Source organism: Oncorhynchus keta, chromosome 14 (assembly GCF_023373465.1).
Source record: "Oncorhynchus keta strain PuntledgeMale-10-30-2019 chromosome 14, Oket_V2, whole genome shotgun sequence".
NCBI classification, from domain to species: domain Eukaryota; kingdom Metazoa; phylum Chordata; class Actinopteri; order Salmoniformes; family Salmonidae; genus Oncorhynchus; species Oncorhynchus keta.
In genome coordinates, this window is record NC_068434.1 from 76,086,912 (window position 1) to 76,104,093 (window position 17,182).

At 45.3% G+C, this 17,182-nt stretch overlaps 1 protein-coding gene and 1 pseudogene across 1 annotated transcript in view; one reads left to right on the forward strand and one right to left on the reverse strand.

Moving 5' to 3' along the window:
• The window catches only part of LOC118370900 (DENN domain-containing protein 5A-like), a 60,693-nt gene that overhangs the window by 12,683 nt on the left and 30,828 nt on the right, over window positions 1-17,182 (reverse strand). The window contains exons 2-13 of the mRNA XM_052462614.1: window positions 13,936-14,004; window positions 12,909-13,018; window positions 12,517-12,752; window positions 12,052-12,464; window positions 7,488-7,675; window positions 5,270-5,584; window positions 3,582-3,797; window positions 3,123-3,357; window positions 2,256-2,406; window positions 2,023-2,116; window positions 629-760; window positions 207-359 (exon numbers count right to left, since the gene is read on the reverse strand). Of these exons, the coding sequence (XP_052318574.1) occupies window positions 207-359; window positions 629-760; window positions 2,023-2,116; window positions 2,256-2,406; window positions 3,123-3,357; window positions 3,582-3,797; window positions 5,270-5,584; window positions 7,488-7,675; window positions 12,052-12,464; window positions 12,517-12,752; window positions 12,909-13,018; window positions 13,936-14,004 (2,312 nt within the window). The remainder of the gene's footprint in view (window positions 1-206; window positions 360-628; window positions 761-2,022; window positions 2,117-2,255; window positions 2,407-3,122; window positions 3,358-3,581; window positions 3,798-5,269; window positions 5,585-7,487; window positions 7,676-12,051; window positions 12,465-12,516; window positions 12,753-12,908; window positions 13,019-13,935; window positions 14,005-17,182) is intronic.
• On the forward strand, window positions 15,065-15,123 carry LOC118370905 (uncharacterized; annotated as a pseudogene).

The following is a 17,182-nucleotide window of genomic DNA, read 5'->3' on the forward strand; positions in this document are numbered from 1 at the left end:
GCGCATTGAATGCACCTAAATGCATACATGTGTGTTAGTGTGTATATAAACTGTTTTTAAATAACACACTCTGTGTGTGTGTGTGTGTGTGTGTGTGTGTGTGTGTGTGTGTGTGTGTGTGTGTGTGTGTGTGTGTGTGTGTGTGTGTGTGTGTGTGTGTGTGTGTGTGTGTGTGTGTGTGTGTGTGTGTGTGTGTGTGTGCTGACCTGTTTGACCTGCAGCCCGTGGCTCCAGATCCTCTCCAGCAGGTCACAGAGGGAGGCAATAAGTGTGTTCTCCTCCACGCCTGTAATGCTGACCTCCCCATGACCCAGCTCCACCGCCTCCCTGCCCATCTTCTCAACCAGCATGCGCTTGGTCTGGAGGGTCACACACATCACCGTACAGGGAGATTACCATCTCTGGAGGCCAGATGGTTGACACTACAGGTGTCAGATCTCAATATCCAAGTAATAGTCTACTGCAACGGTCATTGACATCAGAATACTTCTGAGTGACATTGAAACTAATGGAGACTCACTGAAGGTGTCGTATCTCAATATCCATGGGATTGTCTACTGCAAAGGTTATTGCAATCGTAATATGTCTGCGTAAGAGTGAGATGTAGGAAGACTGGTAGTTACTGTACCTTATTCCTGCACTCCTTCAGCAGACCCTCCACAAACTTCCAGTTGGTCTGAGCGATGACGGAGGGGGAGAGGTTGGACAGCTTGGGCTGCCGGATGGTAGTGCCCAGGTTCCTGGCCTCCTGGATGTATTTCTGTAATGAGACAGAGAGGACAGGGTCAGACAGGACAGGGTCAGACAGGACAGGGTCATGGAAGGACAGGGTCAGAGAGGACACACGTGGAGTGGCCCAAGAGTAGGCTATACACCAAGGGAGAGTAATTAATCTGGCTCAATGTTCATCATCACATAAACACAGAGGGTCACACCACTCAGCAACCAACCACAGAACGTATACAGTGCATACTGTGGATAGAATTCTGGTAACTACTACAGTGAGGGATTGATCATTACAGAGGAGGGAGAGGGAGGAGCTCTCAGTCAGTTGTATAATGAGCTGAGCTGCCTGAACTGAGGTCATTTCATGATGGACGATGTGTTTCTGGCTTTTACCTTTCTGACCTCAACATCCATCCTGGGAGGCATGTCAGTGCCATGTGTTTTCTGAGATTCTGTCAAATTAATCTAAATATTGCTTTCTTAATGTGGAGTTAAGTGCACCCTAAAGTGAAACCCTAAACCTGAGAAGAAACCCTGGAAAGTGATCTGGAGTATCAGGTAAAGCTGTGATGCTAGGAGGAGGAGGAGGGAGTGAGGACCACATGGGGGGAGGGGCCATGTGGACATGGTGTGAGGCTCAGGCCCCACCCACTGCCAACACATACCACATCCACAGTCACAGACTTTAGACAGGGCCTGAAGGACTGCGAGAGCCAGTAGTAGTCTAGAAACAGCAGGAGCTGCAGCTCCGGGAACAGACACTCCACATGCTGGGAGCGTGTGTGTGAGACGGAGAGAGAGAGAGAGAGAGAGACAGAGAGAGACAGAGAGAGACAGAGAGAGAGACAGAGAGAGAGAGAGAGAGAGAGACAGAGAGAGACAGAGAGAGACAGAGAGAGAGAGAGAGAGAGAGAGAGAGAGAGAGAGAGAGAGAGAGAGAGAGAGAGAGAGAGAGAGAGAGAGAGAGAGAGAGAGAGAGAGAGAGAGAGAGAGAGAGAGAAATACAGTAGGTAGATATGAGGGAGACAGTAGGTGTCAGAGGGATAGAAACAGAAACAGAAAGAGAGGTTAGGTCAAGAGGAAATAATTGAGGGAAAGTAACAGAGAAAAATGGACAAACAAGACTTTAATTCAATCGTTCCAGACGTTAGATATTTAGAAGTGAATACCGCAAGCCATGAAGAAGAGTGAGGAAGAAATCGTCAAGAAACTAACGATAACACAAAAACAGATCCATGTGAATATGGTTTGGGAATGTTAATCCTGTTTTTCTAGGGCTGCTTAATGTCCTCTCACCTCTCTCTGGTCGTTGTCCAGGTAAAGGTGTTCAGCGTGTTGTTTCTGTCTGTCCTTCCTCCTCCACTGTGCTGGAGCACTCCTCTTCGCCCATCTAACATACAAACAAAACAACTTCACTTAGAAAGATATGAATGCCAAATAGCAAAGAGAGAGACAAAACAAACATATTTTTTAAGTATTATCAATCAAAGTATGTAAATCAGTCTCTCTAGCGGAGGTGTGATACTCACTTGTTGCTGACGGGTCCAGTGGAGAGCACGTCAGACTGCAGCCGGGGGAAGAAGCCGTGTTCGTAGCGACCCTGGCCAATCTTCATATCCAGCAGGTGGGGATGCAGGGCCGTGTGGTCGATCTTAACCACCCGCATCTCTATGGCCTTCTCTGGGGTGACACAGAGAGGGGAGGAGGATGAGGTACTGTCACAGCTGATCCATTAGCACCAACCGTTATGGAGGATTTAACAGTCTTATGTCATTGTTAAGCCACTCTGTGAGTGCCTATGAGTCATAGCACTGAGGAGTCACATAGATTCACCACTCCACATCTCATCTCTGACTCCTCACCGCCACACCTCCATGCTGTGAGTTATCATCACCTGAATTTGCAAAATTCCTTTAATTTTATGAAAATTGTCAGGTTTTCCAGAAATCCTGTTTGGAGGATTCATGATTTCCTGCTTATTCCCTTCTGATTCCGGGAATCTTCCAAACTGGATTTCTGGAAAAACTGGGAATTTTTGCAAAGTTATTGGAATTATGCATCCCTAACCTAACCCAACACTCAACATCATCAGCACCAATGACAGCAAGCTACATACATAGTTAAGACTATTACAACGGTGTATATAACTGTGTAATGTATTAGGTTAGTACATAACTAGCATGCATGCAATGAATCATACAATTACAGAGAGGAATTTGAAAGAATTTATAGTTAGAAGAAAGAAAATCCACAGCTAAATCCTGTTTGACATGAATTATTCCAGGTGTTACTGACTATTCCCATGTGTGTCTTGAAAACATACAAGTATCTTGCACCATCTGAGACAATGATCCCTTATTAGTACAGGTGTGAAAATGGGTTTCCTCTTTTCTTACCCGCCTCGTCGATATTGGTGCAGGTCTGGTACATGGAGGTGCGCAGGGTGGGCGTGCGCACGTTCAGCATGCGGATTTTGTCCACGCGGGAGTCAAACACCCTCAACGTGTGTTCCTTGTCCTCATCATCATGGCAAAGGATCTTACTATCGATGAAGGAGGCGAACATCTGAGTCTCCAGGAAACGGGACAGGAAGGGCAGGTAGGGCTCAGGCTGGTCAGAGAGGAAGGAGGCCTGGAATCGACAAGAATCACATCACAAAATGAAGTGAGGTCTCCTGGGGGTCAATTAATATGAAAAGCTTTAAAGAGCATTGAAGACTTCCACTCAAATTAATTTCAGAGTCTGGAGTAGGACAGCGTCCCAAATGGCACCCTATTCCCTATTTAGTGCACTACTTTTGACCATAGTCCTAGGGCCCCTATATAGGTGCCTATATAGGGAATCCCTGATCTCACCTTGTCAAAGTTCTGCATCTGGTCCCTGTTGCTGAACCAGGACTCCTTGTCCTGACTGGGCTGGATGACAAACACCTCGTAGTCGGCGAACATCTGGGTGAAGCGGTTGGCGAAGACCTCTCGCACCTGGATGTTGAGCTGGTGCATCTTCAGCTCCTCCTCATCACACTGCACCTTCAGGTCCTTGTTGCTGCTGGCATCCTCCCTCACATCCAACTGGAAGAGGGAGAGGGGGAGGAAACACAGCGGCTCAGGAAAACACAGCACAGAAAAATAGAGAAAGTGAAAAAGAAGAAGAAAAAGAGGGGTTTGACGACAGAAGTTAAGAAAGACATAGAGCAGGGGTCGACAACAGGTGGCCGGCAGCGGGTGGGCTGGTAAGAAAATAACTGTAAAATCACCAATATTTCCACTAATTAAAAATATATACATATGTGATCGTGTAATCAAGGTATGAACTTATTGTTATTATCAAATCCAATCAATGTTTGGGCTTAGATGTGGTCAACTTGCAGTTTTCAAATTATTTGAATTATGTTCCGGCCCCCCGACCATCAGCTGTGATAAAAATCGGCCCGCGGCTGAATATAGTTGCATACTCCTGCCATAGAGGGTATGGGTTTCATATCTCCATGTTAGCACAGGCTGCTGGAGCACTGATAGGGGCATGGGGGAAGAAGTCTGAGACGTTTTAATTTATTGACAAAAAAAATGAAAACACACACATTCCTCTGTTACAATCAAAGTGTGACACAATTGCAGATCTCAACATGCAAGAGCAGGACAAAAGGACACAGTGAGTGAGTCACCTATACATGTCCGCATAGACATGAAGATGAGTAATGGCTACGAAGCTCAGATCAGATGGCAGGGATGTGACCCACTGAGCCCTCCTCTAATTCATTGCTCTACACCACTGATCCTAAATCAGGTGGTTACCTTAATGTGAGAGATGGCCACAATGACCCTACCTGAAGCCGTACCCACAAAATGAGGAGCTAAAAGCAGACTACCAGGGCAGGCAATCTTTCCAGAGAAAGCTAATGATGAGCCCCTACTAGTCCATAAGCTGCTTACTCTGGGCTCCTACAGATATGGAGAGTTGGCGAGACCTCCTCTCTGTAGTTAAAAGCTAATTAATTAATTCACTGGTCTATAATGTGATTCTGCTGAAACATTACCATCTATTACCAACGTCCCTCTGTGTCATGTTCAAACGAGATGGCAATTAGGTTCTTTATGGGTGACAATAATATATAATAATAATAATAATAATATATGCCATTTAGCAGACGCTTTTATCCAAAGCGACTTACAGTCATGTGTGCATACATTCTACGTATGGGTGGTCCCGGGAATCGAACCCACTATCCTGGCGTTACAAGCGCCATGCTCTACCAACTGTGCTACAGAAGGACAATTTTCTGTTGATGGCAATGTAACAGACTTCCTTCATCACCAGGGCTGAGCACAGCACACTCAGAGCTAGCCGGCAGCAGCTTACATGGGCAGCTCATAGACTGCCTTTCCCACCCTTGGTAATTTTCAAAAGAGTGTGACAGACAGGCAGTATTATTCTGCATGAATTTACACTGAGTATACCAAACATTAGGACTCAGTGTATATGCGGACTCTCTATCTAGAATAATATGTTCCAGTCAAACGGATGACAGATGACCTGCTCTCACCTTCTCCAGGCTGACCCCAGTCCTCTTGACCAGGGCCTGCAGTCTAGCGATGGTCTCGTTCTCCCTCAGCAGGTAGGAGTTGAGGGGCGAGCTGGCCAGGTTGCCGTTGCGTCTGTCTGTGACCATGTCAGTGGAGTGGAAGCCCCGGTGTTTGGCCTGGCCCTGGCTGTGGAGCGGGTTCCCCTCCGGAGACACACCGAAGGCCAACAGCACCTCGGAGATCTCCTGGATGAACTCTAGCTTGTTGGGGAACAGAGGGAGGTCCTCTGGCAGCTCAATGATGTGGTTGTCGATGTCCACGAAACACAAGTTGGCCTGGAATGACAGGTGGTCTTGTTTAGTTGTCATTGTAAACATGTCGGTGAAACAGAGAACACCAGAGAGAAGCAAACTGAGTGATAGATATGTTCTTGTTATAGCAGAACCATTCCCACTTTGCTCCACTAGGTGGCTTAACGCAGAGCAGTACCAATTGCGGTATAGTGAGAAAAGATGTGGATGACTTCAAAACTTGATCTGCTGCTTTTCATCTGAAGAGTATTAGGATTTGAATATAGACATGGATGAATAAGGCAATATTGAGATTGACTTAGGTCCTCAATTCACAAATTCTCAGGCTTTTTATTCATCATAGCTCTTTCCATTGGACCGGCTCCACATGTGTAAAAGCTTGTTGCACACACAGCACCCTTCCTCCAGATGTGTAAAAGCTTGTTGCACACACAGCACCCTTCCTCCAGATGTGTAAAAGCTTGTTGCACACACAGCACCCTTCCTCCAGATGTGTAAAAGCTTGTTGCACACACAGCACCCTTCCTCCAGATGTGTAAAAGCTTGTTGCACACACAGCACCCTTTCTCCAGATGTGTAAAAGCTTGTTGCACACAGCACCCTTCCTCCAGATGTGTAAAAGCCTGTTGCACACACAGCACCCTTCCTCTAGATGTGTAAAAGCCTGTTGCACACACAGCACCCTTCCTCCAGATGTGTAAAAGCCTGTTGCACACACAGCACCCTTCCTCCAGATGTGTAAAAGCCTGTTGCACACACAGCACCCTTCCTCCAGATGTGTAAAAGCTTGTTGCACACACAGCACCCTTCCTCCAGATGTGTAAAAGCCTGTTGCACACACAGCACCCTTCCTCCAGATGTGTAAAAGCCTGTTGCACACACAGCACCCTTCCTCCAGATGTGTAAAAGCTTGTTGCACACACAGCACCCTTCTTCCAGATGTGTAAAAGCTTGTTGCACACACAGCACCCTTCCTCCAGATGTGTAAAAGCTTGTTGCACACACAGCACCCTTCCTCCAGATGTGTAAAAGCTTGTTGCACACACAGCACCCTTCCTCCAGGCTCTGTGTTGAAGGGCCTTTAGCAGAATTGCTGTGTACAGGAGCAAAGCAACGTGTTTTGATCAACCGTAAAAGCATGGGTAAGCTACAGCATGGTTAATGAGGGCTGTTTGTCCTCACAAAGGAAACACTCGACCCTTTGAGAACATCATTAAGACGTAAACACAAACCCATTTTATTTAAGAACAATCATTAAGCATGAATAATGATTCATGATAACCATTTAGCATTTATCAATGGGTTATCTAAGTAATTAATCAATCATATAAGTCAATTGATTAAAAAAAGTTACCTCCTGCGTGTAAATCTGGTGGAAAAATGACTGTTAATCAAAACGAAGGACAAAAACAAGCCTGAAGATCTAGGGATCTAGGGATGGTTTGTAATCTGTGTTGTAAGGCCCTGTGATTCTCTCTACAGATTAGACAATTTCATGCCGTCACGTTGTTGGGTGTATCAGACAGCAGATGGAGATGGGGTTGACAGGAGTGTCCAGAGGGAAGTCGTTGTTAGTATTCTCAGCACAAACACCATTCACGCATTGCAATCTGATTAGAAATGACTTGTTATCGCTCTGACAGGCTGCAGTTAAAGAGGGCAGGCTGAGGGAATCCAACTAAATGGTTTCAGCTAGAGCTGAATGTTTCCAATTAAAAAAGCCTTTTGGAGAGAAGGAATAGGGAGGATGGGAGAGGAGAGAAAGAAGATGAATTAAAAAGGTAAACAACCCTAGAGAAATAATTACATGCATAAATCTCAAAAATATCTATTTCAATTTGTGTGTGTGCGTGTGTGTATGGGAGTAGCTGTGCGTATGTGCGTGTGTGCAAACATGCGTGCATAGGTGCATGAGTGTAGAGGTTACCTCCTGGGGCAGCTCTAGTTTGGTGCGGTCACCCTCTCCATTGGAGTGCAGTCCCATCAGGTAGGGCACTGGGGCATCCAGGAAGTGCAGCAGTGAGGCGGGCAGGATGGGCACATAGACATGCTGCCACTGGAAAGGGAACATTAAGGCTGTGATGCTCTCGGCCACAGTCATCAGCCTCTGGTAGTCTGTCACACAAACAACAGAGGAGAGAGTCACAAACTGACTGGTTTTATATGGTCACAAAGGCTAAATGTTTTGACACCTACCGTATGCAATGTTTTGTAATCTACAGGGTTAAACAGTCCACTCCAAGTCAAGTGTTTGGCATCCATGTAAACTTCCATCCAGTCCTGTTTATCTACCTTCCTTCTCTATCAGTCACCACAAGTCTATATTCAGTAGCAGCTCTGTCTTTGCTGTTCTACTGCCAAAATAACTACTAGTACTACTAGTTCTTCATTTGGCCTTCTGTTCTCCCCCCAGAACAGGCCCTCCCCCCTCTCCCCCAGAACAGGCCCTCTCCCCTCTCTCCCCAGAACAGGCCCTCTCCCCTCTCCACAGAACAGGCCCTCTCCCCTCTCTCCCCAGAACAGGCATTCTCCCCTCTCCTCTCTCCCCCAGAACAGGCCTTCTCCCCTCTCCTCTCTCTCCCCAGAACAGACCTTCTCCCCTCTCCTCTCTCTCCACAGAACAGGCCCTCTCCCCTCTCCTCCAGAACAGGCCTTCTCCCCTCTCCTCTCTCTCCCCAGAACAGGCCTTCCCCCCTCTCCTCTCTCCCCCAGAACAGGCCCTCTCCCCTCTCCACAGAACAGGCCCTCTCCCCTCTCTTCTCTCCACAGAACAGGCCCTCTCCCCTCTCCTCTCTCCACAGAACAGGCCCTCTCCCCTCTCTCCCCAGAACAGACCTTCTCCCCTCTCCTCTCTCCCCCAGAACAGGCCTTCTCCCTCTCCTCCAGAACAGGCCTTCTTCCCTCTCCTCTCTCTCCCCAGAACAGGCCTTCTCCCCTCTCCTCTCTCCCCCAGAACAGGCCCTCTCCCCTCTCCACAGAACAGGCCCTCTCCCCTCTCTTCTCTCCCCCAGAACAGGCCCTCTCCCCTCTCTCCCCAAAACAGGCCCTCTCCTCTCTACCCCAGAACAGACCTTCTCCCCTCTCCTCTCTCTCCACAGAACAGGCCCTCTCCCCTCTCCTCCAGAACAGGCCTTCTCCCCTCTCCTCTCTCTCCCCAGAACAGGCCTTCTCCCCTCTCCTCTCTCCCCCAGAACAGGCCCTCTCCCCTCTCCACAGAACAGGCCCTCTCCCCTCTCTTCTCTCCACAGAACAGGCCCTCTCCCCTCTCCTCTCTCCACAGAACAGGCCCTCTCCCCTCTCTCCCCAGAACAGACCTTCTCCCCTCTCCTCTCTCCCCCAGAACAGGCCTTCTCCCCTCTCCTCCAGAACAGGCCTTCTTCCCTCTCCTCTCTCTCCCCAGAACAGGCCTTCTCCCCTCTCCTCTCTCCCCCAGAACAGGCCCTCTCCCCTCTCCACAGAACAGGCCCTCTCCCCTCTCTTCTCTCCCCCCAGAACAGGCCCTCTCCCCTCTCTCCCCAAAACAGGCCCTCTCCTCTCTACCCCAGAACAGACCTTCTCCCCTCTCCTCTCTCTCCACAGAACAGGCCCTCTCCCCTCTCCTCCAGAACAGGCCTTCTCCCTCTCCTCTCTCTCCCCAGAACAGGCCTTCTCCCCTCTCCTCTCTCCCCCAGAACAGGCCCTCTCCCCTCTCCACAGAACAGGCCCTCTCCCCTCTCTTCTCTCCACAGAACAGGCCCTCTCCCCTCTCCTCTCTCCACAGAACAGGCCCTCTCCCCTCTCTCCCCAGAACAGACCTTCTCCCCTCTCCTCTCTCCCCCAGAACAGGCCTTCTCCCCTCTCCTCCAGAACAGGCCTTCTTCCCTCTCCTCTCTCTCCCCAGAACAGGCCTTCTCCCCTCTCCTCTCTCCCCAGAACAGGCCCTCTCCCCTCTCCACAGAACAGGCCCTCTCCCTCTCTTCTCTCCCCCAGAACAGGCCCTCTCCCCTCTCTCCCCAAAACAGGCCCTCTCCTCTCTACCCCAGAACAGAACCCCCCCCACCCCCACCCAGAACAGGCCCTCTCCCAGGACCTGGGCAAGGGACTCAGAGACAGGAATACAAATCTAGCCTGTCTGCTGGTGCTCTGACCTTACCTGGTGAACAACAACAGGCCTTTTCAGAGCATGATACCACCCTCCTGAGAAAAACCACAAACAGACACAGGCAGACAGACAAATGCACGCACGCACACACACACACACACACACACACACACACACACACACACACACACACACACACACACACACACACACACACACACACACACACACACACACACACACACACACACACACACACCACAAACACACAAGTGCGTGCACACACACAAACACACACACTGCACCACATTATCACACACACACAGGCCTTGCCAACAGCTAATCTAGTCTAAGAGAAAACACACTCTTTAATAGGGTCAGTCATCAGATATTCAACTGGGGCTAATCTAATGGGCTTCAGTGTTGGTGTAGTCCTCCACTTGTCCTCCCCTCTGTTACGCTGCTTTCCACAAGGACTTTCCAAGATGAATAAGGTCATCGGAGCCTATTTGAGTGGTTTGCTAACAGAATGAGAGCTCTATATACAGACTACTAACATGCAGGCCAGGTAGGGGAAATGGCAAGCTTCCATTGATCTACTTGGAGAGATAGGAAAATCAGCAGCAGATGCTCGTTTCAACGAGGATTCATGTACTGTATGAGGGAAAGACACTGGCCAGGCCAGGGCCTATGTATCTGAGTTATGAATTATGCCTCTATTTTTAGAACAGACTCTCTCCAGTCAGCTAATTTTTAGTATGGGGCATCACTTGCCTCAGCCTATGCAGTTTTAACTAACAACACCCTGTCCCTGCTCAGTGGAAAGCTCACAGGTTCACACTCTAGAAAACACTCCCTACCACACATTCTGCAATGAGCCTTCTGGAGAAAAAAAGGGATGATGTCATTTCCAACCAATCATCTTTACCCTGCATCTCTGACCGCATCCTCCTCCTTATCCTCCTGCAAGGGTTGCCTAGCAACATCACAGCATTGCTCCTCTAGCCCCTGACAGTTTTATAAACAATTTGCCTTTTCCCTGTCTCCGTAATGGATTCTATCAACACGCCAGCTCCCCAATCCTGAAACAATCTTCCTGCTGCACTCCACTGACTCTGATCAAAGTCAATCCCAGTGTGCTTCCATGGAAGAAGAATATGCCATTCTGTATAAAACCTCCAACATTGGTCTCTGAACAAAACAATTCCTGATTGGAGCTGATTTATTATGTATAATGCTGTTTCTTTTCACACATAGTGGAAGACCTGTTTCTATCAATTCTGTAGATCTCATTTTTATATGTGCTAAATGACCTGTGTCATCTATAAATATTTCTCATTCCTCCCAAAAAGGTCCTCTTGAATGTGTCCCTGTTCACTGTCGATCTCTCTCAGTGTGGGCCTGGGGTTGAACATGAGCAGGGGGAAACAAAGGCCTGATCACAGCACAGCACAGCACACACACTGCTGCTGCAAAACAGCTTGTTTACCCCAGCAACTCACACCAGCACACCAGATACACACACACACACACACACACACACACACACACACACACACACACACACACACACACACACACACACACACACACACACACACACACACACACACACACACACACACACACACACACACACACACACACACACACACACACACACACACACACACCCTGAGCTGAGAGCCCATGAGGCGAAACTAACATTTACATAAGCTGGGAAGAACACAGATTTCCTTAAAGATCCAATGCAGCCGTTTTTATCTCAACATCAAATAACTCCTGGGTGACAATGTTGTATCTTAATGTGATTGTTTCAAATTAAAATGGTTAAAAAAAAATATATAAAAATAGCTTCTTAGCAAAGGGCAATGTCTCAAGCAAGAATTTTGCTAGGACTGTCTGGGTAGGGAGGGGAAAACTAGCTGTTATCTGTTATTGGCAGAGAGGTTTGGAACTCTAACTTTATTGGTCTATTAACAAATTTAGCGCATGGTGATGTCACCATGGAAGGCCAAAACTCCATCCCACCAAAACATGCATACGTTTCAGGCTGTCTTTTCAAACAGCTCTCACACTAAAAGTCCATTATCATTTTCATAATTTCACAGTATTAATACAAACTCATAGTATGGAAATATATATAAAACACTGGGAAATTGAGTTGTTGACTGCACTGGGCCTTTAATGGAATCACAGGATAGTTTATTTTATCTGCCTGGATAATAGTTCCAATGAACATACCGAAGATCCTAACCACAACTGTTATTTCTGATTTCTTCTAAAATGTCAGTATTTCTGTTGAAATAACAAATCACAATCCCTTCTAAAAGCGATGCTTGGGGACAATAGACAGAAAACCACAGAAAGTTCAGCAGATCAGAGAGAAAGATCCTAAGTAAGGACTTACGCTGTGAGTAGAGCAGGATCTGGATCTCCAACAGGGCACAGGTAAACAGCTGCAGGATGTTCTCCACCCCCAGCAGCTCAAACACCTGGCTGATAGGGAAGTCAAAGAGAGGCAGCTCTGCCGTGCTGGGCCTCTGGCACACCACTGGCCCATACACCCCCGAGAACTTCAGGGAGCGCCCGGCGGGAGGCAGGGGCACCTCGTACAGGATGTTGTAGACGTAGCTCTCCAAGGGGAGGGGTGGGGGCTGGGGGGAGGAGACGGCCTGGTGGAGCTGCTGGAGCACCTTCCTGCAGGCCTGGGGGAAGGCCATGGGCGCGATGAGGCAGATGCACTTGGACACGTAGAGCGTGTCGCGGCTGATGTCGTAGGAGTTGAAGCGCTGCAGCCGGGAGATGGAGGGCGTGGGGAGGAGCGTGTGTTGGGGGTGGGGGGTTGAGAGGGTGGGGATGGAGGTGGCGCTGGTCCTCAGGGCACCGCGGGGTGGTGGGGGTGTGCAGGATGTCGTATTGTTCAGCATTGTGCATGTGGTACAGGGTCTGCATGGCGCTGCAGATCTGCTTGCTGGTCACCTCCTCGTAGAAAGTGAGGGCGAAGCCGTACGTCCGTGAGCCATCCTCCCGAGTGATGATGAAGGAGTGGAACTGAGGCTCACGTGTGTCCGCCTGCGTGCGGAAGGCCAGACCCTTTGGCATACACAGCTGAGAGAGCAGGTAATAGATCAGGTTAGTTGGTCAGCTAAACAATACAGGTTCTAACCCATAATGATATACAGATGTAAACCCTGGAAACAGAAATGAGTATAGCTTCAAATAAAATACACTTTGTGTTAGTTACACATTCCGCAGTTCCCTTACCATGCCAACGGCATCCTGGTCAAAGGGACTCCACTCTACATTCTCTGGGTAGTGCGCTAGAACTTTGGATTTAAAGGTTCTCCGTAGTGGACTCTGCTCAAAATTCTCACCTGAAAGAGAGGGAGAAATAGAGAGACAGAGAAAAAGACAGAAGAAAAAAGAGAGAGCAAATAATTCAGGACTCAGGGCCCAAAGAGCAACAGAAGTTCAAAAGGATGCAGAGGCCCAATCAGAAGCAGACTTGAGGCACAAGACAACCCTCCTCACAGGAAATAGGAAGTGAGCACAGTGGTCTGGAGAGAAAGGCTGTATTGCATCATGTAAAGCTGTCAACAGCATCCTGTACTGGGTCAGTGAAGGAAAGTAACCGCTGCCAAAGAGGTTAAATAGTCAGATAATAATAATGGTTTTGTTTGTATAAATCTATTCAGAAAAAGACAATGCTTGTTGCTTATAAGAAAACAAACTTCGACATATAGAATTACCAGTAAAGTGACAGCTTTTATGGCAATACAGGCAAAGCAACCCGCAAAACAATCAATCAATCAAACAAACTAACACAAATTAAATTGATTCAGATCCACAGTGAAAGCAGAAGTGATGCACACACCAAGACATGATTGATAAGTCATTCAGAGTGGAAGGGGAGAGAACACATTGGCCAAGCAACACCAGCTCTGGTACATGTAGGTAGAACTGGGTGTGTGAGAGGTAGAGACGCAGTGATTGTCAAACAGATTGGCTTGTTGTTCAGTAGCTAGCTTCCAAAAGAGGAGGTGAAGGTAGAGCAGGAGGAGGAGGTAGAGGAAGAAGGAGTAGGAGGAGAGAGGGAGGACCGGGAAGGGTGGAAAGAGGGAGGAAGGACAGAAGGAAAAGTGCTTGCAGAGTTCCCCTCACCTGTGCAGAACTGAGTTCTCAGAAACATTACAAATCAACAAAAGGAGAGTGCTGTGGAACAAGGGCGTGTCAGGTTAAAGGAGCAAGCGGAGGTGAGGTCATTCTGAGGAGGGGGGCTGGTGGGGGTTACCTTCATCTGCACTCGCCAATCCTCTGGCCCCATCTCTGAATTTAGTAGCCTCTATATACTGGCATAAAGCTAGACAACAGATAAAACAACAGTAATTAATCACATGGCTACCGCTGAGTACCGCATGACTTCTCAATATGTGCACACACAGCGGGAGTTACTCAGGACAGAAGGGTTCTGACAGTGTTCTCCTATAGGTGAGAGAAACACTGAGGGAAAAACACATCCTCTTCATGCGTGTATGGAGGCACAGCGTTTCTGTCAGGTTTAGGGTTCTGTCAAGATTCTGTCTAAACCAGCTGGGTGTGTTTTCAGAGAATGATGTGTGTTGCTGTTGCAATGCGGTATTCTCCTCTCCTCTCCAAAGCCCATGATTAATCCCTGTTGTCAGTGCTATGCTGTGGATTATGATATTACAGTGAACACACTTGAAGAGCTGTATCTGTGTGTTATAATACATGAGGGAATATGATCAGGCCTGTGCTGGTTCTGAAGGAAGCAACACAGTGTAACTTACGAAGAATGAGATCATTTAAAAACACCTGAGAGGATTATGGACGATCCAAAAAAACACACATTAACTGTGGTGTTTCAGAATAAGTGGAATGTGGTAGACACATGGCTATAAAAAAGAGACAAGGGTAATGAACAAAGAAAGTATTTGTTAAACAATAAGTTATTCTGAAAGTATTAAAAAATATGTGCTCGGCTGTAAGTCAAAGTTATGAATGACACACATTCTTCCCTATATGGTCATAACAGTACATTGTCCCATGGAGTCTTGTCTTGAAAAAGGCCTGGCAGCTCAAACATCAATAATAAACTCCATTCTATACTGTTGTCTTTGTCTTTCTCTAGTCAAAGCTATGAACAAACATGTTCTTGATTGCCTGAGGTAGAAGTCGGTAGATCATGTGTGTCCTAAGACAGTCGGTGGGAGATCATAAAAATAATCTCTAGACTGGTCCCTGTGTTCCTTCCTACACTGTCCACAAAGATAGATAAACCTGGGGGATGGATGTTATTCTACAGTACAATTTGCATATACCACGCCCCTCCCCTCCCCCATACACCCCAATGTCTGCCACCCATGCCAAGTATAGAGCTTATCTTGACTTCATAGCAAATATGGAATTACTTCCTTCTTTCAGTATTTGTCTAGTAGGTTTCCTCAAAGAAGAAGCCCCCACACCACCACAGCTTTGTCAAAGAATAAACTGATGTGTTTTGATTATACTGACTGCTGTTTGAAAGGGCCAATATGTTTAGATTAGATTATTATTATACTGACTGCTGTTAAGAATAGCCAATATGTTTTGATTGTACTATTATTATACTGACATCTTAGCAAGGGCCAATATGTTTTGATTATATAATTATTATACTGACATCTTAGCAAGGGCCAATATGTTTTGATTATATAATTATTATTCTGACATCTTAGCAAGGTCCAATATGTTTTGATTATATAATTATTATTCTGACATCTTAGCAAGGTCCAATATGTTTTGATTATATAATTATTATTCTGACATCTTAGCAAGGGCCAATATGTTTTGATGATATAATTTTTATACTGACATCTTAGCAAGGGCCAATATGTTTTGATGATATAATTATTATACTGACATCTTAGCAAGGGCCAATATGTTTTGATTATATAATTATTATTCTGACATCTTAGCAAGGGCCAATATGTTTTGATTATATAATTATTATTCTGACATCTTAGCAAGGGCCAATATGTTTTGATTATATAATTATTATTCTGACATCTTAGCAAGGGCCAATATGTTTTGATTATATAATTATTATTCTGACATCTTAGCAAGGGCCAATATGTTTTGATTATATAATTATTATACTGACATCTTAGCAAGGGCCAATATGTTTTGATTATAGAATTATTATTCTGACATCTTAGCAAGGGCCAATATGTTTTGATTAGATAATTATTATTCTGACATCTTAGCAAGGGCCAATATGTTTTGATTATATAATTATTATACTGACATCTTAGCAAGGGCCAATATGTTTTGATTATATAATTATTATACTGACATCTTAGCAAGGGCCAATATGTTTAGATTAGATTATTATTATACTGACTGCTGTTAAGAATAGCCAATATGTTTTGATTGTACTATTATTATACTGACATCTTAGCAAGGGCCAATATGTTTTGATTATATAACTATTATTCTGACATCTTAGCAAGGGCCAATATGTTTTGATTATATAATTATTATTCTGACATCTTAGCAAGGGCCAATATGTTTTGATTATATAATTATTATTCTGACATCTTAGCAAGGGCCAATATGTTTTGATTATATAATTATTATTCTGACATCTTAGCAAGGGCCAATATGTTTTGATTATATAATTATTATTCTGACATCTTAGCAAGGGCCAATATGTTTTGATTATATAATTATTATTCTGACATCTTAGCAAGGGCCAATATGTTTTGATTAGATTATTATTATACTGACTGCTGTTAAGAATAGCCAATATGTTTTGATTGTACTATTATTATACTGACATCTTAGCAAGGGCCAATATGTTTTGATTATATAACTATTATTCTGACATCTTAGCAAGGGCCAATATGTTTTGATTGTACTATTATTATACTGACATCTTAGCAAGGGCCAATATGTTTAGATTAGATTATTATTATACTGACTGCTGTTAAGAATAGCCAATATGTTTTGATTGTACTATTATTATACTGACATCTTAGCAAGGGCCAATATGTTTTGATTATATAACTATTATTCTGACATCTTAGCAAGGGCCAATATGTTTTGATTATATAATTATTATTCTGACATCTTAGCAAGGGCCAATATGTTTTGATTATATAATTATTATTCTGACATCTTAGCAAGGGCCAATATGTTTTGATTATATAATTATTATACTGACATCTTAGCAAGGGCCAATATGTTTTGATTATATAATTATTATTCTGACATCTTAGCAAGGGCCAATATGTTTTGATTATATAATTATTATACTGACATCTTAGCAAGGGCCAATATGTTTTGATTATATAATTATTATTCTGACATCTTAGCAAGGGCCAATATGTTTTGATTATATAATTTTTATACTGACATCTTAGCAAGGGCCAATATGTTTTGATTATATAATTATTATACTGACATCTTAGCAAGGGCCAATATGTTTTGATTATAGAATTATTATTCTGACATCTTAGCAAGGGCCAATATGTTTTGAT